The following is a 25,275-nucleotide window of genomic DNA, read 5'->3' on the forward strand; positions in this document are numbered from 1 at the left end:
TTGGCTACAGGGTCAGAACATGGCTCGGCTCAGGATAGTTCTAGGGATTTTACTTTTTATTTTAGGTAAGTCTTTTTTGCATTTATCAGTTTTTACATTGTGATTTTATATCCACTGGAAGGCACACATTTTTTGTCATGATGTATTGTATGCAACATAACACTTAAAATATTTAACTCTTATTTTTTTTTCCAGGACATTTTGGCTCTGTCTCAACCCAAAGCCCAAGTAAGTAGCAAGCATTTAACCTTGATTTAAAATACGTAATTATTTTAATTCCTCAGCACTTTATTATTTTATTTATTTTATGTTATTCAAATATTACTAATAACAGAGTTTTAGATTGGATTCTATTTAAATAATTTTCTTGTACCTTTAATTATTATTAAACATTATGATGCATTTATGAACAATAACAATATTTTATCTGTTAAAACAATCTTCCTATTTATTTAAAATATAGATCATATAATAACATTCCAGCTTCTCTCTCTCTCTCTCTCTCTCTCTCTCTCTCTTTCTCTCTTTAGATGTGTGCAAGACCTTTGGCAGTGGGGTCATACAGACTTTTAACAACACCATGTTACATGTGAAATCTACATGTCCGCTAATACTGACACACTTCTCTCATGCGGGAGTCGACTGTTATATCTCAGTGCAGCGTGATCCAACTGGCTTAATAAAGAGAGTTGAGATTTTGGTGAACAAAATTGTTACAACCATTCAGGATGGTACGCTCACTGTGGAAGGCAACAGGTATCTCACATGACATTTGAAATAAACACAAGGATGAATCTTTAGATTTGTAATAAAATTGTATGTTAATAATTTCTTTATTATATTTTTGGGATTTTCAGCTGGTGATTTTTTACCATTGAACTTGACAACTTCGTTTAATGATTACAATCACTCACTAGAGCCAAAAGTTAATGATTCTATTACTTCATAAAAATTACACATGTATAATTATCCCTACCTTCCTAACATTGTCAGACTGGCCAGCAAATGCTGGTCACTGTGCTTTAGTAGACATTGTGTGATCAGAACCGAGTGTTTTTTGCAAACCTGAATCCTTGGTTTTTTTCTTTTGCAGCATTTCCCTGCCTAATGACAACACCTATCAGAGTGTGTATAAATTTGGCATTTATACCAGGCTTACAAGCAAAGTTCTTCCCCTTTCTGTCACATGGTACAGTTTACCTGACGGTGTCACTTCACTTTGGGTTAGTACAGAAAAAAAATAGCAAGACTTTTTTAGTGTATTTATACGACCTTGATTTAATTTTTTTGTGATACCACATAATAGAAGATTGGAATTAATAATAATTATGTCACAAAGTTAAAAAAATAATAATTTTCAATAAAACTGATATTTTGGTATGAAAAATCGTAAAAAAAAAATAATATTACAATTGAATAATTAACTAACAATATCGTTCATAGATTAAGTAGGAGAATTTTTTTGCTCTTGATATAGGTGCAACTGGACCGGCCTTTAGTGGATGGGATGACTGGTATGTGTGGGGGACTATCTAGCTCAGGTTGGTGTTTAAAGTCAATATTTCCATAAAAACTTGGTATAAAAATCCATTTTGGTTTGTAAATAATGTGAGTAATTATGTTTCTGAAGAATTAATAGAATTTTAAGAACTTGTCATATTCCTCTAATATTCCCTTAGAAACTAGAGCACAGCTTCTTGAGAGCAATGTCATCCGCAATGAGTTATGTGTGACTGAAGATTCCCAACCAGTAGACGATAAGGTAAGCGTGCACAAAAAACACATGCGTTCAAGAAGACCTTTCCAAATGTCAAATTATTCTAGTCACTAATTTTTAAAACTTATGGATTATAAATTTTTGGAATTTTGGCAAAGCAAAATATCAGTCAAGTAGCATTATATTTTTACATATCAAAAACCACACAATCAATTGCCTAAATAAACTATTTCTGCTTTGTTTTCCAGACTTGTAAAGACTTTAAATCTGAGGCCAGAGAGTGCCTCGGCAGGAAACTTTATATTTTTGACCAGCTCTGCAAGTTGAACATGTATATTAACGTACATGCGGCTGTGAAGTGTTCTTTTTTTGAAGAATTCCTTCACCCATGTAATGGCTCGAACCCTTCGCGATCCAGGTTGCGAAACATAACTTCATGTGGTAAGTGCAGAAATTTACCAAGTCATTTCTGGAGCTACTGTATTTTTAAATTGTAAAACAAATAGTAAGTGTGAAACTCTTTGCAGGTGAACCTCCCTGTCCTGGTGATTTAAAATTTAAGGATCAAGGTGCTGCATTTCCTCCCACTTGCTCCAACCCTCAGCTTCAGACAGAATTCCAGACCAGCACTTGTCTTCCTCAAGATGGTAAGTATTTTCAACTGTGCTTTAGCACAAGTGGATACAACTTGACATGTTGTCCTCATTGGGGTCCCAGTTTTGCTATATTAATCTTTTTTCCCCAAATTTCCTTATTGTGCATAACATTTACATTTAAAACATTTAAATATTACATTTACATTTACATTTAAAACATTTAAATATTAGGCTGTTGGCTTTAATGCTGGTTTCTCCGTCTTTAAACTTCTCATCCATCTGTACACATTGCTCTTCTCAATGGTGGTATGTCTCAAAACGTTTTATAGTGCAATAGGTTTTTACAGAGGATTTGAGAGATAGGTTCAAAAGTGGTGCAAATGCATTGCTTGTGATGGAGACTATGATAAGTAGTAGTTTGGCCCAGAGGAAGAGTTACTCTACCCCATATGCAATTTGACTAACCTGTATCAGGTAATGATAAAATTCTATGCCCACTTTTGCATTTCTTTCAGTACAGCCATTATATAATGGAAAGACGTGTCACTGAACATCACACCAGGTTTACACTTGTGTAGATATAATTAAGTTACTATACTGGGACAAACTTACTTTTGTTCTTATTCTCATTATTTTGTTTCTCACAGTCGAAGCAAATATGCTTTACTGTACCTACCACTAAGTGATCCTCCACTTTCTTGTTTACAGGTTTGGTTCTGAACGATCGAGCTGAGGCCTACCACAGTGTTAAGGTAGAGGACTGTCCTTGTGTGCGTGGGGGAAGAACGTATCACTCAGGGCAAAGGCTCAGCTCAAAGTGTCAAACTTGGTAAGATGAGTCTGCTGTAATGTTCTAGTCATATGGTGTGATTGGATCTGTGCTCCTTACTCTGCATTATGCTGGCTTAATCCACCAATGCTTTTTTTTTTTCCCTAGCGATTGCATCAAAGGAAAATGGATCTGTTCAGCCAACACCTGTCCGACTCCATGTGTCATTGAAGGCTGGTTTGTTACTACCTTTGATGGCAAACAATATTCTCTGCCTGGAAAATGTACCTATGTGGCTGCAAGAGTAAGTTAAATAACAAAACTGCAAATATTAATCTCTTTTTTGTCATGAAAAAGGTGAATTTATCATGTCATTTCACAGGGACTCAACTGGACAGTGACCATCATATTATCTGATGTGACTATACAAGAATTGTATCTTGATGTGTATCAGGTGGGTTTTTCACTATATCAATATCCTGATATTCTTTTTAACTATTCTTTTAAATAATGATGAAAAATGTAATAGTATAAAAGTGGAATATTTAATTAATGTAAGTTGTTTGTCTATTATACACTTTTTCTTTCTTTATTTTTTAGGAACGATACACCTTCTCCTTAAACAGTGTACATCTATGGGAAAAAGAAATAGCAATCACTGATCTGTCACAGACTGGTAGGTTATTTAAAGAGCTCTCATCTATGGACCGTACCAACCAACTCTTACCCATAGTGGTAACTGACAGTTGATTCAGAGTGAGACAGTATACTGTAGTTTAACGTCTCAGTGCTGTTTCCATCTATTAACACCGCTTCTGGAATGCCTCTCGTCCAATCAGACTAATCTGTCTGAATTTGTGATATTGCTTAATTATAAAAGCTACAGATATCGTCTATGATAGTATAAACATAGTCTCACATCCACAATGACAAGGGTCTCAAAATTAATATGTTTTTGCAAGCTAAACTGTCTTTTTGTCATAAGTTTAAATCATTTTACATTTCAGAACATGTCACAGTCTATTGGCAGTCTTCAATGTTTGTTACGGTCCAAACAACTCTTGGAATAAAGATGCAAGTCCAAGTTTCTCCAGAAGTTCAAATGTACTTGTATTTGCCCCAAAGTGTAACATCTGCAGGTATCCACACTCTCACAGTTCCTTAGGCTAGATATACAGTATCAATCCTAGCCAGGGTTTGTTGAAAACATTGTGGAATTGAGGTGTTTGTACTATATGCACATTTAATCGTTACAGGTCTTTGTGGCTCAAAAAACAACAACACAGAAGATGACTTCACTACAAGCAGTGGTATTGTGGAAAACTCAGCTCAGCCTTTTGCGCTGTCCTGGACATTGGGAGACTGCACATCAAATAATCCCCCTGTTTGCATCAATACTGACAATGGTACAGCTGCTGTAGATATTATTTAAATGGCTCACAAGTAAACCAAGAATAATTTGATAAAATTGATAATCTTTGTGATTCCATTCTGGTTGTGTTTGCATTATCTGTCATTTTTTTCACTGATAACATTGTGTTTTCGTATCTTATTTCCACATAGAGTTATTTGCTGAAGATAAGTGCAGTCAACTGACAAACGCAAGTGGTGTGTTTGCCCAGTGCCATGATTATGTGCCTGTTAACACTTATTTTGAAGTAAGAAACAGTAAATAGACTATTGTCATGTTTGAATATTAAATAAGCAATTTCTGGACATACTAAATGCATCATTTAAATCTACAGGCCTGCATTCAGAGAACCTGCCATGCTACTTCGGACTTACAGGAGCGTGCATGTGTTGGCCTGGGAAACTACGCTAAAGCCTGCACCAGCCAGGGCATCAATGTTGGTGACTGGAGAGGAGAAACAGCCTGCCGTGAGTCAGAATTTCAAGTTATAAATAGTAATATAAAACTAAACTCAACCTTACCTTAATTTAAAATCTAGCCACAACAATTAATATTATGCAGGCCAGAATGCTCTTTATTGATACGCAGATGTACAGAGTTTATGTCCACACAAGTAATCAGTGGGCGATGGATCCATCTTCACATCTGACCCCAAATTCACACTAGCTCATAACAAAATCACATATTGCATATTGGTTCATGATCTTAACATGTGGACAATTGGAGCAAATATGTTGAGTCAATTCACATAATGTACAGTCACAGATGGCCGACCAATCCTTTTTTAACTTCAAAAGCTAATGATTGTTGAAATGGATGAACTTTTTGGTTCAGGCTGGTATTAAGATGAAAAGTGCCAGAATTCCTATCCATAATCAGATCACCCAACACAATTGTTTAGAATTGTTAAGTCTACAGGAGATGTATATATGTTGCATGACTCAATTTTAACCAAGTTTTAGGACAGTTGGCCTCACATTTGTCTCTAGAATATTCTGGTATACAGAGGAGTTCATTGGCCACTCAATGACGCCAAGGTGTTCAGGTTCTGTGGCTTCAAAACAAGCCCAAATCATCACCCCTTTATTGCCATGCTTGACAGGGTTTGAGGTGTTTCTGCTGAGTGGTTTACCCCAAACATGGTGCTCAGCATTAAGGACAAAAACATCCACTTAGGTCTCATCTGACCATACTACATTGTTCCAGAAACATGGTGTGTGCTTTGGTCAGATGCAGTTTTGTGAACCTTAGTTGTGCTTCCATGATCTTTTTCGACAGAAAAGACTTTCTCCTGGCAACCCTTCCCGTCTTATTTTAATTGTGCTGTTACAGACTTTAACTATTAACATGCTCGGTGATGCCTGTAGGCTCTTGGTTATTTTGTATTTCTTAGAACATTGCATGGCCTGACCTTTGGGTGAATGTGCTAAGACGTCTGCTACTGGGAAGATTTTGTTTGTCTTTCATTCTTGGCATTTTGTTAACACACACTTGATTTCTCCAGACCAGCAAACCGCCAGATCTTGCACAGCTACTGATGATCAATTAATCAAAGACTGATGATTAGCAAGCCCCTAGCTGCAACTTATCCTCTTAAATCCTGTGAAAGCCAAGGGGTACTTAGTACCTCCTGCTTTTTTTTTTGGCTTTACTTTTGTAAAATAAATAATGACACAGGTTAAAAAAAAGGTTATTTGTTGTTTGTCTGAGTTTGTATTTGCCTAATACGAAGACGACCATCTACTATAAGATGATTTGTATTATGTTTTTACACACACAAAAAAAAATAGAATTAAAAGAGGAAGTAGTAACTTTTATACTTTCACAGACTGTAACTAGTGAGCAAAGTGCATACTCTGATGAAAAGTTAATTGTGCATGTGTCAGTGATGAATGCTTGCCAAATTGGAGTGTACCGACATGGGAAAGCCTTTTTGCACACTTAGTTCACAGCTCCATACACACATTAACTTTTGTGCACATACACAGTGCCATGAGACTCTTACTGCTATTGTAAACTCGTACTGGTCACTCTTACAGATACTGTTTAAGTGCCATAGACAGTGATGTCTAAGTGTAATTTTTTTAAATTTACAATAACTCATGTTAAATTTAAAATTATTCATCCGGACTGAGCCCCCAGATGGTTAGGTTTAAAATGAAGGAAGATTAGAGGATGCTTATTATAGGCTACATATGATTAATAGTGCTTATGCGCATGATTGTGTTTGAATAATCTCTCTGGTTTTTAACAGTATAAACAGAGCAATTAAGTTTTGAGCCAAATGCCTTGTGTCACATGCTGTACATTTAATTAATCAACAGCAATCATTAATATGTTCCGATTAAGTACTCTCAAAACACAAGGGGTCCAGCAAGCCATAGAAAGTATTACTGTACCACACAGGGAATTAAGAAACAGGTAGAGGGAGTTTTTTTATAGACATACTGCAAGTCATAGAACAAAGAGAGTGGCAAAGGATAGAAGCATAGAAAAGTAAGAAAACCCTAATACAACTTGTTCCACCTTGCTGCTCCAATGTCCAAATAATATGAGCATAGTCTCTGTATTATCTATAACAATTAATAGTATCAACATGCTTTTTACAAAATTTCACACAAATTCATTGTGTGTGTCAACATACTGTACTTGCCGAATTAATGCTGATTCTAATTATGATTAGTTTTATGGTCATTACAGAATCAGCGAGGGCATTTTGGCTCAAAAATAGAAGAACAATAGCAGTACTGTGAAATTACCTGATGACTTTTATGTTGTCTTTCCTCTCAGTTCCAGATAAGATGTGCGACAGTAATCTGGTGTTTGATTATGCCATGCAAGCATGTAATCGTACATGCCGCTCATTGTCTGGTCCTGACCCGACCTGTGACATGGCAGATGAACCAGTGGAGGGCTGTGGATGCCCATCTGGCACCCACCTCAACACACCACTCAGGTGCAGCCCTCGTGCCCTCTGCAACTGCAACTACCCAGGTGGAATAATACCTCCAGGGTCCACCATTATTGATGGACTGCAATGGTATGTTTTCAAACACACGTTTGTGCCAGTAAAGGAGCTCTTAAGGAAATGCTTAATGGACTTTTTTTTTTCAAGCAGGAAGTATTTGTATAGTTATTTATTATTCCAGCAATGAAAATCCCAGTGAAGCCAAATAGACCTTTAGACCTCACATTTTAAGTCATTTTAAAATATCTCTGCACTATAGTAGCACACAGCAGACACAAATATGACCAAATACAAACTTTGGTAAATAAACCAAAGAATATCTAATATTTTATACGTATATACATATATTTCTTATATGTCTTACAGCATGTGTGAATATGGAAATCTTACGTGTTCAGAAGCTTGCGGTAATTTTTTTTTTTTGTCTTATCTATCTCACCATCGAGCAAATAAATAAATAGTATTTGCACATGAATATATTATATAATTATAGGGTCATTAATACTGGTTTTACTTTGTCCTTTAGATTGTCCACATGGACAAATATGTGTCCATTGTGCACGAGCACCAGTAAACACAGCACAAACAACATGTGAGAGTCTGAGCAAGACATTTGTGAGTATTTTTTACAGCAGCATACATAAGCTATATAATAAAATATTTTCGAGAATCTTAATTCTCATTCAGATGAAACTTGGCCAATTTAGATTCTACATAAAATAATGTAAAAGTAACCAAAAAAAGGCAAAATTATTAAGATATTGATACATGAATTACATGAAACTACAGATTTTTTTGGAAAAATGCTTAATCATATAATGTACCAATTTTAGTATCAATGCTCGAGAAAAAATGTAAATAACTTGCTTTTTAAATTATTATTGTTCAAAGCGAGTAAATGGTTACTGTTTGGTTTATAATTTAATTTGCTGATTAAATAAATTCTTTACTAAACTGATTTCTTTTACAGATTGATTATGAAATCTGTATTAGTGGCTGTTACTGTCCTGAGGGCCAGTTTGCAGACCACAATGGCAACTGTGTGACACGGGAGAATTGCACATGTGAATTCAGTGGGGTGGTTTATGCAACTGGCCAGAGTGTGGAGTCAAATTGCAAAACATGGTGAATGAAATTAATTTTGACTTTAATTTTTATTTATATTTGCATAATTTTACTGATCAGCATTCTAGTATAAATATGGAATTCAAATAGTTTATGGATGTGATTTCATTCGAGTGTCTGTGATTATTCTTTTAGCACTTGCAGTGGAGGCCAGTGGAACTGTGAAGGTGATCCGTGCCCAGGAGTGTGTGAAGTGTTTGGCAATGGACAGTATAAGACCTTTGATTCCAAATGGTATCGCTTCGGTGGACACTGTCAGTACACTCTGGTTGAAGTGAGTTATGTATTCTTCATCGAAAATAATGTCATGTATACAATGTCATGTATATGTTTAAGAGTGTAATAAATAATGGGAATGCTGAGAACATGTAAAGACTCACTTAATAAACCATAATGTTATGCATATGTGTGTGTAAGGCCATCGATGGGCTGTTTTCCATTCAAGCGGAAAGTGTGCCTTGTTGTGATGAAGTTCTCACCTGCTCCCGCTCCATCACAGTAAAACTCATGGTAGCTGAATCTCTCTTACTTCTTCTTGGTTTCTTGTTATTCTAAGCAGCTTTATTAGAACATTAAAAGCCTTAACACAATAAGCTGTTGAGGGGATCCATCTTTTATTAAATGTTAACAGTTATGTTGAGATCATATCAACTTGCAGATAGATAGTTATACTTCTTGTACATTATGCCATGTTTGAATTTTGCTGTAACTCATCAATAATTTTTGCTTGTACCTCAAATAGGATGAAGTGTCTCTGATTCTGCGGGATATGAATGTGACTCAAAAGGTCCTGCCTGGGTGGAGCTTCAGAGCTATGTCACTATACTCTGTTCATACTGTAGGCCTGTACTTCATCATCTCAGTGCCAGAAATAGGCCTCACTGTGATTTGGGACAAGCAAACCAGAGTTAAAATTGAGCTGCAGGCCTCATGGAATGTAAGAAGCCTTGTTCAACAGAATTCAGACATGACTAACTAATAATGCAGTTAAGCATAAATCTAGTGCATAACTTTTTTGTACTATTGAGCATAAATAAACCTGCAACATGAGAAATTGCTATACTGTAAGTGGCTTGATGGTAAATTAACAAAATCATGCTCTCATTAGCATTTTGGTACTGGCTATTCAATGTTTGAAGTATGATCTTGTTCCTGTGTATGTTGGTTTTATAGATGGGAATATAAATTATTTGTGAACAGATTTCCCTATATCCGTCTTACTCAAGCCCATGTTAATTATGTTTAATTTGTGTTTGGACTGACAGGGTAAAGTACGAGGTTTGTGTGGTGACTTTGATGGGAAGTTAATGAATGACTTGCAGACGAGCAGCTCCACTGTTGTGTCCAGTACCCTGGAGTTTGGGAACAGCTGGAAGACAGCTGTCCCGCCGTGTTCAGACGTGACTCAAGAATTGTTTCCTTGTGAACGCCATTCATACTGCGCTGCTTGGGCACAGAGACGCTGCATGATCCTACACAGTGACACATTTAAAGACTGCCACCTAAAGGTGTTAAGCTTTGTGTGAACTCTTATATTTAATCTTATTAATTGCTTGTTTTTTCAGGAGGTGCAATTCTGATTTGCCTTTGTGCAAACATTATTGCATCTGTAATATGAAATTCCAATGACAAATAAGTTCTCACTCTTTAAATCATATAGATGAATTATGACAAGAAATCTAATGCTTTATATTACATGATGCCTGCCCTTTTGATAACTTGCAGGTTGATCCAGCCTCTTACTACCAGGCCTGTATTCTGGAGTCATGCTCGTGTGACTTTGAGGGCAAGTTTCTGGGATTCTGCACAGCTGTGGCAGCATATGCTGATGCTTGCTCTGCCCACAATGCCTGTATCAAATGGAGAACTCCTGATTTGTGCCGTATGTGTCTTTATAACGCTTCTTCTTAATTATGGATGATGCAGTTTTTAAAAAATCTCTGTACAATTATTTTTGAGAATACTTGAATTGAAGGCCATTTTTTCAGCAAGTTAGTTTTTCTAAATTCCAACCATAATCTAACCAGAAGAGGCTTTCAAAACAATGCAATTAAATTTTTTAAATAAATAATATTCATTTGCAGGGAAAAAAAAGGTAAAATTCACATGCCATTGTGACACAGGACACTTGTCAGTCTAGTTTTGGCTTCTTAAAAAAATCTTATATACTATAAGTAATCAGAAAATTAGTTCCTGGTGGGTGGAAATGTACTCCTTAAGTGCTTGCTTTCTGGTGCGATTAAAATCCTTTGTGTATGCTCTTTCTTCCACAGCCGTCTATTGTGACTATTACAATGAAGAGGGTCAAAGCAGCTGGCATTATGAGGCATGTCCTCAACAGATCAAAACTTGTGGGAAAAACAACAAATTCTCTGGAGAACTGGAAGGTTTTAATTTTTCCCATTGCATCTTTTAAATTTAATGCAAATTTCTGCTCTTGTGCTTTCTGGACAGTAACCGATAGATGAATTAATTATGTTTTTATGTTTGGACCCAAATATTGAATATGAATTTATTAAGTCTATTAATAATTAACATTTATATGGTGCATGTTTTGACTAAGGTTGTTACCCACGGTGCCCTGCTGAGATGCCATATTATGATGAGAACAGAAGAATATGTTCCAGTTTGGACAACTGTACCTGCTACTTCAACAACACTGTGGTTGAACCTGGTTCTATAGTGAATACAGATAATGAATACTGGTTAGTTTGGATCACATGCAGTTATTAGTATTTTTTTCTGCATAAGCTAATGCTTTTTTTGTGTGTGTGTTGTTCTGCCATAGTGATTGCATTGGGGGGAAAATGATTTGTGGTAAGTCGTAATATTTTATGCGATATCAGCTTTTTTAATGAGGTGTCTTTTTATTTAAGTCTGATCATTTAAAAAAATATCTGAAATAACGTGTTAATACCCACAGCATTTATTAGCATGAACACATCTACATCTACAAAACCACCAACTACAACGAATACACATGTTACAACTTTAACTACAACTGGGTACACAACAACGACAGATCTAGTCATAAGAACTGGGCCAACATTTACCCCCAGCCCTACAGGTTCTCAGATATCAGGAGACATCACTACTATTAAAACCACTACAAAACATATACCCACAACCCCAAAAATTACAACTGTACATGAAGCTACAACTGCAATACCAACAAAGACACCTATAACAACCATCACAACAACCCCAGTAATCACAACTAAAGAATCTGCATCTACAACTATATCAACTACAACAGCAGGGACACCAGTGACCACCAAAACATCAACCACAGCAATCTCAACGGAAGAATCTACAACTTCATTAACTACAACAACAGAGACACCAGTGACCATCGAAACCTTAACCCCAGAAATCTTAACTGGGGAACCTACAACTACAACTTTGCTAACTACAACAGAGGCATCTGTATCCACATCAACAACACAAATCATAGTATTTTCTAATATAACAACTTCACTAACTACGACTTCAACAGAGACACCTATAATAACCACAACAACTCCAGAAATCACAACTGAAGAATCTGCATCTACAACTTCATTAACTACAACAGAGACCACAGTGACCACATTAACACCAAAAATAACAACTGTACCTACAACCTCAATGTCAATAACTACAAACTTAACAGAGACACCTGCGATAACCACCACAACCACCCCAGAAATCACAACTGAAGAATCTGCATCTACAACTTCCTTAACTACAACAACAGAGACACCAGTGACCACATCAACACCCGAAATTACAACTGTACCTACTACTTCAATGTCACTAACTACGACTTCAACAGAGACATCTGTGATAACCACCACAACAACCCCAGAAAACCCAACTGAAGAATCTGCATCTACAACTTTATTAACTACAGCAGAGACCCCAGTGACCACATCAACACCCGAAATCACAACTGTACCTAAAACTTCAATGTCACTAACTACAAACTTAACAGAGACACCTGCGATAACCACCACAACAACCCCAGAAATCACAACTGAAGAATCTGCATCTACAACTTCTTTAACTACAACAACAGAGACACCAGTGACCACATCAACACCCGAAATTACAACTGTACCTACTACTTCAATGTCACTAACTACGACTTCAACAGAGACATCTGTGATAACCACCACAACAACCCCAGAAATCCCAACTGAAGAATCTGCATCTACAACTTTATTAACTACAGCAGAGACCCCAGTGACCACATCAACACCTGAAATCACAACTATACATACAACTTTAATGTCCCTAACTACAACTTCAGCAGAGACACCTATAATAACCACAACAACTCCAGAAATCACAACTGAAGAATCTGCATCTACAACTTTATTACCTACAACAACAGAGACCCCAGTGACCACATCAACACTTGAAATCACCACTGTACCTAAAACTTCAATGTCACTTACTACAACTTCAACAGAGACACCTGTAATAACCACCACAAAAACCCCAGAAATCCCAACTGAAGAAACTGCATCTACAACTTCCTTAACTACAACAACAGAGACCCCAGTGACTACATCAACGCCAAAAATCACAACTATACATACAACTTTAATGTCCCTAACTACAACTTCAGCAGAGACACCTGTGATAACCACAACAACTTCAGAAATCACAACTGAAGAATCTGCATCTACAACTTCATTAACTACAACAACAGAGACCCCAGTGACCACATCAACACTTGAAATCACAACTGTACCTAAAACTTCAATGTCACTAACTACAACTTCAACAGAGACACCTGTAATAACCACCACAACATTCCCAGAAATCACAACTGAAGAATCTGCATCTACAACTTCCTTAACTACAACAACAGAGACCCCAGTGACCACATCAACGCCAAAAATCACAACTATACATACAACTTTAATGTCCCTAACTACAACTTCGGCAGAGACACCTGTGATAACCACAACAACTCCAGAAATCACAACTGAAGAATCTGCATCTACAACTTCATTACCTACAACAACAGAGACCCCAGTGACCACATCAACGCCAAAAATCACAACTATACATACAACTTTAATGTCCCTAACTACAACTTCAGCAGAGACACCTGCTTCCATAATGTCAACCACATTTGTACTAGAATGCAAGGATCTGATTAGAAACCAAAGCTGGCCAGATGGTTATCAATGGACAGAAGATTGCTTCAATAAAACTTGCACAAACGGTGTTATAGTGTTGAGACCCTTAATATGTCCAACTCCAGTGGTGCCTGTGTGCCCCAGAGGAATGCCACAGCTGGTAAAGGATGAGCAAGGCTGTTGTGACACCTGGCAGTGTGACTGTGAGTGCAATAGCTCTTTTTACTGTATGACAGTGCAGTGCTTTTAACAATTTTAGTTTATTAAATATCTTACCTACAGAGGTGGGTAAAGTAGCCAAAAATTGTACTTAAGTAAGAGTAGCTGTACTTCAAAATTATATTACTCAAATAAAAATAAAAGTAGTCATTCAGAATATAACTCAAGTAAAAGGAAAAAATGGTAAAAGACTACTCAAGTACTGAGTAACTGTTTAAATAGTATTATTTTTTTTAGGAAATATGTAAGCAGACAGAAAAAAAATATGAAATTCTGACATTTCCAAATAATATAATAAACATATATTTTTTAAATAAAATAAATGATTAAAAGTAATATCTTTACAAAATAGCAAATTAATGAATAACAAAAACACACATTTCAAACACAAATCTCACTTTTTTTTTTACAACATAAAGCTTTTGAAACAAACACCTACAGTAGGTAACATATGTATGTTTAAACAGTGTAAACTATTTCCAGTGTAAGATATACCGTATATTCAGATGCCCTATAAATGGCTCAGCAGATAGAAAATAACATTAGAACATGTACAAGAGGTCTCACTTTACCATAAACTGTGTCCAGCAAAACAAATGTAAGAAACTTTTTAGCCTCTAACTTTTTTGATAATTATATATTTTAACATTGAAACATTAAATAAAACCGCTAAACTAACGGCAACATGTTTCCTTCGCTGTCTACCACAGCTGAAGTTTTTTTTCTTTTTTTCCTTGCTATGCAGCGTTTGTGTGTGGTTGACCATGTGGTTTTTGTTATTGCAGCTGATTGGTCAAATAGATAGTGATGGGAAGTTTGAATAATTTTAGTGACTCGGTTCTTTAAATCTCGTTCATCAAAATGATCAAATCTTTTTTTGTGTCATTTAGTTCATTTCATTCTTTTGATCAGAAATAAAATAAAATGTTGCATTTTCAATAAAAAGACCCCCAATAGGTATACACAAATTTTGGCTATAGTTCCAGTAATAAAAATATTACAGTGCAGGTAAGGTCATATTATAATAAACAGAATGAGTAGCTCACTTCTCATATCTTCCAGTCTGAGTCGTTCGATCCTTTGAATCTATTGCACTGCATAGCATCTATGGAAGTCACATGACAAAAGAACGAATGACTCGGGACTTAAAGACTCATTGAGAAGAACTGTTCAATTCTGTTTCCTGTACATAACCTACGTAGGTTTTGCGATTATTGCGCATGCGCGCCCAGTAGAAAATGAATAAATCACTCTCTGAGGCTACTCGTTCTTCTGAGTCACATTAAAGATTCGTTCAAAAAGAATGAATTGTTCATGAACGACCCATCACTACAAACGGAGTCATGTAATTATTGTTGCTACGTCTGATTGGTGAAACACAAGTCAAGTGGTAGATCCACTGGCTGCATTTCTCTGGCAAAAATAAAGAATATCTAAGGTGTAGAATAAAGGCTTTAAAAAAAGTAATCAGTTGAGTGTAGAGGGATAAGAGTAGCATTTCTTCTTCACAAATCTACTTAAGTAAAAGTAAAAAGTATTGTGCAGTAAAACTACTCATAGAAGTTACCCAAGTAAAAGTAGATGTACCAAAGGTACTCTGAGTAAATGTAACTCGTTACTTACCTAGTTAAAAAAGAAAAACATCTGAAAAAATGTTTTAATACTATTTCTGACTTTCACACACACACACGAATAAATTCTTTTTTACTGAATAGAGACTCTTGCTCACACAAGTGCGTGCACACACACATACAGTACAAACACAAAATAAAAGATGCTTTATACAAACACTTGAGTGGCCCACATCCATTGAGACGAAGCATGGGAGACGATTACCCCAAATTCCGCAGGCCGCGAGAGAGAAGAACCATTGGCTCAGTTGTGATCCATGGCGCTCGGCATCAAAACAAGAAGCGCATGCGTGCCATGGTACTTGATGATACTTGATACTTATATATATATCAAGACTCACTTGTTTGTATTTAAAGATTTTGCTTGTCTTGCGGAACACTTACAAACCTGGTTACTCGAAATTCGTAGTTCCATTGTATTAGGATTCTGTCAGGATTAAGTGATGCAGTCATTAAGATTTTACAAGCGACTACAAACACAATCTTACAACAACAGGATTAAACCAAAGGACAATAACAGATCTGATCACTAAACAAAGCGAAAAATGGAGCTAAGAAATGGAGCTTACTGTAAATAATGATATTAATAATTTTAGGATCACAACCACCTGGGCAGCATGGCGGCATAGTGTGATCTTGCATCTCCAGGGTTGTGGTATGATTCCCACCTTTAGTTGTACAATTGGAGTTTGCATGTTCTGCCCATGCTTGGTGGATTTTCTCTGGGTACTCTGGTTTCCTCACACAGTCCATCGACATACAGATTAGGCTAATTGGTGTTCCCAAATTGAACTTAGGATGTGTGTATATAAGTGCCCTGCGATGATTTGGCACCTTGTCCTGGGTGTACCCCGCCTTGTGCCCAAAGTCTCTTGGGATAAACTCCAGGTTCCAGCATTATAGACAATGAATGAATTAATGAATTCAAACACCTGTGGAACTGTACCTAGACACAATTAATATTTGTGTCAACATAATATTACCAAACACTAAGTCTTAAAAGTCTGATGGCACATGGAACGCCATCCAGGGGTCATTCCTGACAGATTCTTTGCAGTTGAAACTGTAATGCTTAAATGTTTCAAATTAATACAATTTTTTTTAATCCTTAGGTTTTATCCTCACTAAATACAGCAGCTTGGCTCACCTTACAGGGCATTCTGACCTGTTTTATGTTTTGAACTTGTACTAACTTTCTCTATTGTTTTCTTTAGGTCAGTGTGATGTCTTTGGAGACCCACATTACACTTCTTTTGCTGGAAAGAACTTCATGTTCCTGGAGAACTGTACATATGTTCTGGTGGAGGAAAGGATGCCACTTCATCATCTCAGCATCAGTGTTGATAATTATTACTGTGAGGAGTCTGCTTCCTGTGCCAAAGGCATTGTTCTGAAGTACCGCAACAACACAGTAGTACTTCAAGCGGTTCAAGTTTCTGATGAAACACCGATATTGAAAGTAGGTCTATATAAAAGAATAGACATAAATGCTCTTAAGTCATTCAGTTTTGTGGTGCTTCCCTTATTGTGGTGGTAAAGATGGCTCCTTATGCTTTTAAGGTGCTTAGTTTTAACATGTCATGTCAACATATAATATTTTATATTTCTCAAATGTTTGCACCATGCCAGCTTGAATGTCCTCTCTTATATTTCCAAGATTACTCTGAATGAAGTAACAATAAAGTCATCATATGAAGCAGATGGATTTAGGTTTGTGAGCACAAATGCGGAAGTCTACGTTTACATTGAAGAGATCCGTTCATCTATCTTTCTCAGTGTTTGGAACACACTGCAGATTAATCTCGCTATGGAACATTTCCTTAATAACACACAGGGACAATGTGGTAAGTCACTGGCAGTTTGGCCAGATAGTGTCTATAGACACTTGCTGCAATAGCCAAATATCACAAATACGTTGATAAGAGAATCCCTTATATTATAACAATTATATATATCAATTATATTATATCAAAAGTTTCTTTTTTATTATTACATTACTAATGTAGAGTTATACCTTCAGGGTATGTATTTTTAAGTACTATAATACCTTTTAAAACCTCTGACAAAAAAAAATAATTTGATACATCACACATACTTCTCAAATGTTTGTTTAATTATGTGACTTATACACCACTCATTTCAACAGGAACACTTGCACAATTATGCAACCAGTAATGTGGGGGCAGCACGATGCAAAAAAAATTATGCAGATAATTGTTGGAACAAATTTTTTTGTAAGTTTAAATATTTCAGAAACTACTAAACTACAGCAGCAACGACAACAGCAACAACATTTGTGCAAAGGGTCTGCAGGCTAAAACACCATGTTAATGTGAGAGAATAATTAGGTCACTTTTAGTTGACAGGAAGTCTACAGTAACTCAAATATTAAGCAGAAAAACATTTAAGAACACACAACACATCAATGGGCTACAAGAGAGTAGGGTTCCACTCTTGTCAGCCAGGTACAAAAATCTGAAGCTATCATAAGCACAGATTTACTGAAACTGGACTGTTGAACAATGGAAAACACAAGATTCCAGCATGAACCCTAACATGGTATGACGTTGTCAAGTTCTTCATATGCATAACCTAGCTTGTTAGGAGCAGATAGCGGTAAACACCTCGCACAAGGACCTAAAGGGCAGCTTGTTAGGTGTTGGGACTTGAACCCCCAACCTTCTGGTCTGTAACCGAGAGCCTTACAGTAGCTGCCAAGAGCCTTAACTGCAGAGAGCCTTAGCAGTCAATCTTGTACCTTGCCTGCTTTCTTTTTGTTTTTAGTCTATACCATCCTGTATGTGGTTACGGGAGGCCCGGAGCCTATCCCAGGGAATTCACAACACACTAAAGACAGGGTGGCAACCTATTGCAGGGTACAATCACACATAGACTCACACAATCATTTACACGCAAACCACCCCAGCTAGTACAAACAACCCTGCCACAGTTAAAGTCAATGATTTCTTATTTTTCACAATTCTGATGTTTGGCATGAACATTAATTGGATTATTTAACTCCCATCTGCATGATTTTATGCTGCTCCCACATGCTTGGTTGATTGAATAACTAATTGTTTAGGTATACTGGAATTTCTGGTGAAATGACAGGTGTGTATATTTTATAGATTTCTCTTATTCTCGTTTACAGGTGTTTGTGGAGGGGCTTCGTGTATAAGAAGGAATGGGTCAGTTGAGAGTGACGAGTGCTGTGCTAAGACTGCATATGAATGGATAGAGGATGATCCACTCAAACCATACTGTGCACAAGCCCCCCGACATGTCCCTTGTATCCCTGAAATAACACCTACTCCAACTATTTTACCAAATGACACAGCTCCCTGTGATCTCCTGACGAATAAGTAAGCTTTAGTTTTGTCTTTAGCTGTAGATTTAATATTTTAATATGAATTTAGTTTAGTTGTAAGTGTTGTAAATGACAGGTTGTCTATCAAACTAGAAAGAGTAGCGACATACAGTACTCTGTACAATATTTTCATATGCAATAAAGTACTCATTAACACAAAAAACTTCATAACAGACATAAATATTGACAATTGGCTTAACTGACAGTTTCTAAGTAAATTAACACTCTTTATTTGCGATTAGAGTGTTTTCTCATGTAATAACTAGTATGCTGTTTAGGATACAATTACATTTAAGAGAGTGAGACTTATGGAATTAAATAATTTTCTTTGCATATCTCAGCTGGGGTAAAGCACAGTGTGAGCCAGGATTGAGCACCCCTGGAGCTGATAGGGTTAATGGCCTTCCTCAAGTGCTAACATTGGAAGTTTGACGGTGCTAGAGCTTGAACCCCCGATCTTCTTATCAGTATGCCAGAGCGTTAACTGTTTGAGTCATCACTGCCTTTAGAGCACTTGGAAGATACAGTATTTGTATCCAGCTTAAAGACATGATTTCAAGCATTTTTCAGCTGTGCCCTACAAGATACAGTGGCTGGCTTCAGGAAAAGCCTAAGGTTACTTTCACCATCCTAAAGTCTCTGTTGATATGATACAGAAAGCTGATTAGGGGAAATGAGACCAGTAACTAAGCTAAGTAGGTGAAATCCATAGACAGAAAAGGAAACTTGGGATAGATTAACAAACTTGGAAAAAATGATCCTCCCTATGTCTTTTTTTCCCCATATTGTTTGAGATAAAAAAGAATTTTTTTAATAAGAATTATTTTGATTTCTATAAATTAAATAACATGGTTATATAAATAGAAAAAAATGTTTATTACATTTTCCTGGTTGTTTTTAGCAGATATGTATGTGTTATTAATTTAAATATTCTTTTTAAATCTCAGAGTCTTCAGTGAATGCAGTTTAGACTTTGATGTGGAGACGCTGGTGAGAAACTGCATTTTTGATTACAGTGTGGCCCAGAACAATGCCACTGTGTGCTCCCCACTAGAGCGTCTAGCTGATCACTGCAAAAAGATGGGCATCTGTGTGGCCTGGAGAAAGCTCACCAGTGGAATTTGTGGTAAGGCTGTTTTATCTGCAGCTGTACTGTAGATCACATACTGAAATTGCAAATCCATTAGCCGGAGGACTAACACCACTCCAAGGTGAACTGAATAACATTTATTATGAACTATATACCAGTAAACTGGTGATGGGATCCTGGGCACCAAAGTCTCTCCTATGCCTGTTAAGAGCAAAATCTAGCGTGTCTGGTCCAATCTTACAAAAAAGTTATCACAACTCAAATTGCTGAAGTTGGCTATGATGACAATGGATTAGAACATTCACTGCCTTGTTAGGGGCTTAGCAGGCAAAATGGCAATGGATCAAAACATTCACTGCTTTGTTAGTCACTTAGCAGGCAAAAAGTTCAAGGTTCAAGGTTCACTGGACTTCCAATTCCCAGATCTCAAACTGATCTAGCCACACCTTATACCTTGCAACTTTCAGCACTTAAAGGATCTCCTGCTAATGTCCTAGTGCCAGACACCACAGCACACCAACAGAAATCTTGTGGAATCATGCCCTGAGGGGTCAGAACTGTTTTGGTGGCAACAAAAGGGGAACCTTAATCCTAGGTGGTTTTGATGTTTATAGTTTTAATGTTTTTTCTGGTTATATGCACACAGCATAAAGCATCCGTGCATTTAGGGCATGTTTCTTTCTGAATTAAATATTTTGTGATATCCATTTCATGATGTCCAAATGTTTTATGTTTGAAACCATTTTCTTTAGACATTCCCTGCCCCGAAGGAATGATTTTTGACGAGTGCCGAAGCACCCCAACTGATTTCTGTAGTGGCGGGTGAGGCCAGTTTTAACAAACAACTTGTCTATTTTGTTTAATAATGCTTAAATATGCTGTACATAGTTGGTTTTGAGCTTGCCTTATGGGTTTTCTATACATAGTTTGCGTGTTCCGGGCACAGTTTTGGATTCAATGAGATCTGGTTGCTTTTGCCCAGACAACCAGCTACTTGCTGAGAGTCACAAGATGATCTGTGTATCTGAATGCACCAGTAAGTGGTTACCATTTTTTGGCATTTAATGGCTATTGTAATAAACTGACATTTTATGTTTGAGATGTGAATAAATTACTTTATTTATTTATTTATTTATTTAAAGACTGCAAAGGCCCTCTGGGAGAACCCATGCTGGTGAGATATTACTTAATGTTTATGATGTAATATTACCAAAGATTAACCCACAAACCATTGGGTGAACATGAGAAAATTCCTAAAGCATTATAAGAAACTACAGTATTTATTTACCCACACCACAACTAAATTATTGATCTTTCTTAGTACCACACTGGTCAAAAATGATACTGCATATAGAAAGATTGTTAAAGTGGTGAATTTATATTTATGAAAAACATCAGATTTTCCAGAGAATATTATGTTTTGCCGATTTTTCCACTTATTTCCTATTTAAGTCTCTGATTGCACTACAAATCTCTTTCTCAGGCTGGGGCAATATGGGAGTCAAATTGCCACATATGCACATGCAATAACCAGACACTGACGGAAGAATGCTGGCCAAAACCTTCAGCTCCAACTCCTACATGCGGTTCTGGCTTTACCATCATCTCTGACTGCTGCAACAACCAGATATGTGGTAATTTAGCACTTCATCAACTGCACTTTTATTACATGTTCTATAATTACTAAAAACAATCATCCCTTAAGTTTATTTTTATAGAAATAAGTAAAAAATATTAATAATAAAGAAGGAATTTGAAACCTATATCAAGACCGACCATCTATGCAGAAAGGATTATTCTGGTGCTTTAGATGTATAAACATTGGTTATATATCTAATTACTAAAATTATTTAAAAAAATTTTTTGCGTATATTTAGCATTATTATTCATATTTATTGAGAGTCTTTTGCTTTACTATTAAACAGGGGATCTGTTTATCAAGTCAACAAAACAGGAAAGATAAAGCACTGCGTCCAAAATATCAATCAATAATTGGTGATGGATCAGTGTTATTTAAATGATACTTGATTATTTCTCATAAAGCACTGTCAGATTATTTTAATTAACACAGCTTATTGCTTTCTTTCACAGTTGAGAAGACTTGTGAATACAATGAAAAGATATATAAGGTAATTTCTTCTGTTTTAGTTTATTAAAGTGTCAGATATAGTAACCGGTTAAGATTTGGTTAACACATTTACTAAAATAAAATAAATTAGTGATTTTTCTCACATTATTGATACACATTGTGTAAACTTGACAAATCCCAGTTTAAGACCTGAGTATGTAATGCAGAAGAACAGTATGGAAACATTTAAAGATAACATAAATAGATAGCACAATACAAAATGAAAATATAAAAAAAATAAAAAATAAATGAATAAGAATATATATAATACACATAATAGTAATAGCAACAAAAAGGCTGCCTGCTTATCAGAAATGAAAACCTGTAGCATGCCATTCTTATGTGAATATGATTAAAGATGTACAGTATACTGTGTAACTGTACAGTAAATAGAGTGTACAGTTCTAATGCTTTTTCATGGACATATCAGGTGGGTGAAACATGGAGGGATGCCAAGAGCCCGTGTGTAACATTTCGCTGTACAACAGAAGGCACTGAAATAGAGAAGACTGTGTGTCCACAGCAATTTTGTCCTGAGGTGAGCCTGCTCAAACTATAAACCCACTTGCAATCTTAGCATATAGGATCATGGATATGGATAAGTTATGGTATTAGTTCTCTCTGACTTCACCTCATTTCTGCATATCTAGGAACTTCGTGTTTGGGATGAGCATCACTGCTGCTATTCATGTATGTGGAAATCTCCATCTCATTTTTGCTTTTTTACAATGAAGTGGATACATACTATATGTTCACATCGATTTTCTAAAAACATAAATGTGTGTGTGTGTGTGTGAGACATGGAGTACAACATTTTTATGGGCACAGTTTTTCTCTTTTTGAACAAAATTATAAAAATTCATGCTTAGAAATAGATATCACCCATCATATATGCGGGAAAATGTGACACGAGTGCAAGCATTTTTTACTTAAGCTGTCATTTTACATTGTTTTCACCTGCCGTGCATAAACAATCTAGGCAACACAACGTGTGGAGTCAGACTGTCCAGAATGACTGTGGAAAACTGCACTCAGGAGGTGATCCTGCCCACCTGTGAAGGCAACTGTGCATCAGAATCCCTGTAAGACCCCGTATTTATTGGGTTTTCCTGGCCATGGTCAACCAAGTGATTTTCCTTTAAGAATAAGACTTTTTAAGCAAAAAGCCCTAACGATAGCATTTTTAATAGGAGATATACTGTACTTTACTATGCAAAAGTCACCCAAGCCACCCATTATTCCTTTATATTTTGCTTTCAAAGAGATAGGGTTTTTTTTTTCTTGCTTTTTGGCTTACTGAGGGATTTTTTGGATGCTGATTTTTGGCAAGTCTTGAGCTCTTGAGTCTTGAGTCTTGTTACATAACAACCTATGAGGTTGTTGCATGAGGTTGTTGCTGAGGTTGTTATATAAACAACTTTTTAAATGTTATCTGTGGGTACTATACAGCCAATTGCAATAAAACATTTGCTACAATTTCTTTAATTTAACCTTTATAATTAAATTGTATTTAATTTAAAATGAAGCAAATTATAGGTGGATTATGACTTTTTCATAGTACATCAAAAATATTTTTCCAGTGTAACATACATACATTTATTATTACTGATCACTTATCAATTACAATAGATTTCATGCATATGCATTAATCTTTTTTTAGTCCTTTAATTAAATAAGTCTCTTCTCTAAAAGAGGCATATAAAAACAATTAAAAATAGAACTCTGATTTATAATATGAATAGTATATTAAATCTGGTAAAAAAAATAAAGATTCCATTCTGATTTAACTGTGGACATTTTGACAGCTAGTAGAGTTGATTAGGCTTATGTTTATTTTCCTATGGAATCTTGGAACCTTTTCAAAGCATGACGTTCACTGCATCAAATTTATCTTTTTTGTATCTTTGATTTTAAACACAGCAATATCTCATAGGTTTTCCCTGGTTGTATCATGTAAGTATTTAATGAGCCACACCTTACACACTGTTATAATGTTGTACCATGTGCTCTTGTGTAGGTGGGTGAGGTCTGGAAAGGATCTACAGTTGGAGCACAATCAGTTCTGCTGCCGAGAGAGAAAATATGAGCTGAGACAAATTTCTTTGGTCTGCAGTGGGGAAACACCTATACAGTATACCTACAAACACATTACAGGCTGTGAGTGCCAGCTTGAAGTCTGAAACCTCAGATGTTTTACAATGTCATTGTAACCCTTATTAAACAGGTCAGATGTATAAATGTGATTCTTGACTTGCATGATTTTTCTTTTGATTATATGATTAGTGATTGTGATATTTTTCGCTTTCATTTCCACAAAAAACAAAAAAACAGTATACAGTGTATTACATACATTTGTATTCTTTATATTTTCCAGGTTTTGATTAATAAAATCTAAGAATCTCAGATATAAATCATATAGCTAAACTTGATATTTCTGCAATCTGATTTTTAGCTGACCTTTTTTAGTTTTTAAGAGCATGCTTTACAATGCCTATAAATGATCATGTTATGTTTTTCAATAATGAATTAATATGTAATCAATTAATAAAGATTTGCAATTCACTGTTTGCATTTTTAGGTTGTGCTCATTGCGTTTTATCAATTGGCTATACCCATTGTTTAGTTCTAAGTATTTTCCAAACACTTCATTCAGCTCCCTTCACCAGTTTGTAGCTTGGCACTACTAACATTTTATAACAGTTCTTTTTCCCCAACACCCATCCTTGCACAAAGGTTACAATTTTCTAAATTTCTTGGGCATTTTTTTATGACACATTATGCAATTCTCAAAACATTTTTTTTAAATCACGCAGCAAAATATATATTTTTTTCCTGTAAAATGAAGCCCCTATTTTGGCAAAATTTTTTTGCTCACATAATTTATTATGTGTATAAAAGAAACAGTCTAGAGAATTTCTATTTTCCATTTAAACCCTTACCACCATGGGCAAGACCAAAGAGCTGTCAAAGGACATCAGGGAAAAGTTTGTAGACCTGAAAAAGGCTGGCTACCAGCCCTCCAGCAAGAAGTTTGGTGAGAAGGAGTTTGGTGCAACTGTTAGAGCGATTATTTGCAAATGGAAGAAATACAAAATAACCATCAATCATGCTCGGTCTGGAGC

At 36.0% G+C, this 25,275-nt stretch overlaps 1 protein-coding gene across 1 annotated transcript; it reads left to right on the plus strand.

Moving 5' to 3' along the window:
* LOC128534732 (mucin-2-like) lies at positions 1–24,543 on the plus strand. Its single transcript, XM_053509145.1, has 42 exons — positions 1–65; positions 196–228; positions 531–756; positions 1,094–1,223; positions 1,478–1,541; positions 1,680–1,762; positions 1,966–2,158; positions 2,245–2,364; positions 3,022–3,142; positions 3,251–3,386; positions 3,465–3,536; positions 3,683–3,758; positions 4,090–4,221; positions 4,339–4,488; positions 4,646–4,740; positions 4,828–4,960; positions 7,290–7,533; positions 7,828–7,868; positions 7,988–8,076; positions 8,432–8,586; positions 8,722–8,860; positions 9,004–9,096; positions 9,329–9,523; positions 9,852–10,094; positions 10,312–10,468; positions 10,860–10,973; positions 11,150–11,291; positions 11,375–11,403; positions 11,510–13,921; positions 16,783–17,027; positions 17,226–17,412; positions 18,720–18,930; positions 19,883–20,061; positions 20,778–20,847; positions 20,952–21,061; positions 21,168–21,199; positions 21,509–21,659; positions 22,117–22,154; positions 22,584–22,691; positions 22,804–22,843; positions 23,133–23,235; positions 24,171–24,543. The coding sequence occupies exons 1-42, from the start codon at positions 20–22 to the stop codon at positions 24,331–24,333; spliced, it is 7,500 nt and encodes a 2,499-aa protein (XP_053365120.1). The 5' UTR covers positions 1–19; the 3' UTR covers positions 24,334–24,543.
* Positions 24,544–25,275: the final 732 nt, after the last annotated feature.

This window comes from Clarias gariepinus, chromosome 12 (genome assembly GCF_024256425.1).
Source record: "Clarias gariepinus isolate MV-2021 ecotype Netherlands chromosome 12, CGAR_prim_01v2, whole genome shotgun sequence".
Taxonomy (NCBI): domain Eukaryota; kingdom Metazoa; phylum Chordata; class Actinopteri; order Siluriformes; family Clariidae; genus Clarias; species Clarias gariepinus.

Excerpts from the sequence above, each read along its gene's own strand:
- LOC128534732 (XM_053509145.1), top strand. The coding sequence starts at position 20 with ATGGCTCGGCTCAGGATAGTTCTAGGGATTTTACTTTTTATTTTAG. Across the intron at positions 3,387-3,464 it reads GTACCTATGTGGCTGCAAGA|GGACTCAACTGGACAGTGAC; the intron begins GTAAGTTAAATA and ends GTCATTTCACAG. Across the intron at positions 22,155-22,583 it reads ACAATGAAAAGATATATAAG|GTGGGTGAAACATGGAGGGA; the intron begins GTAATTTCTTCT and ends TGGACATATCAG.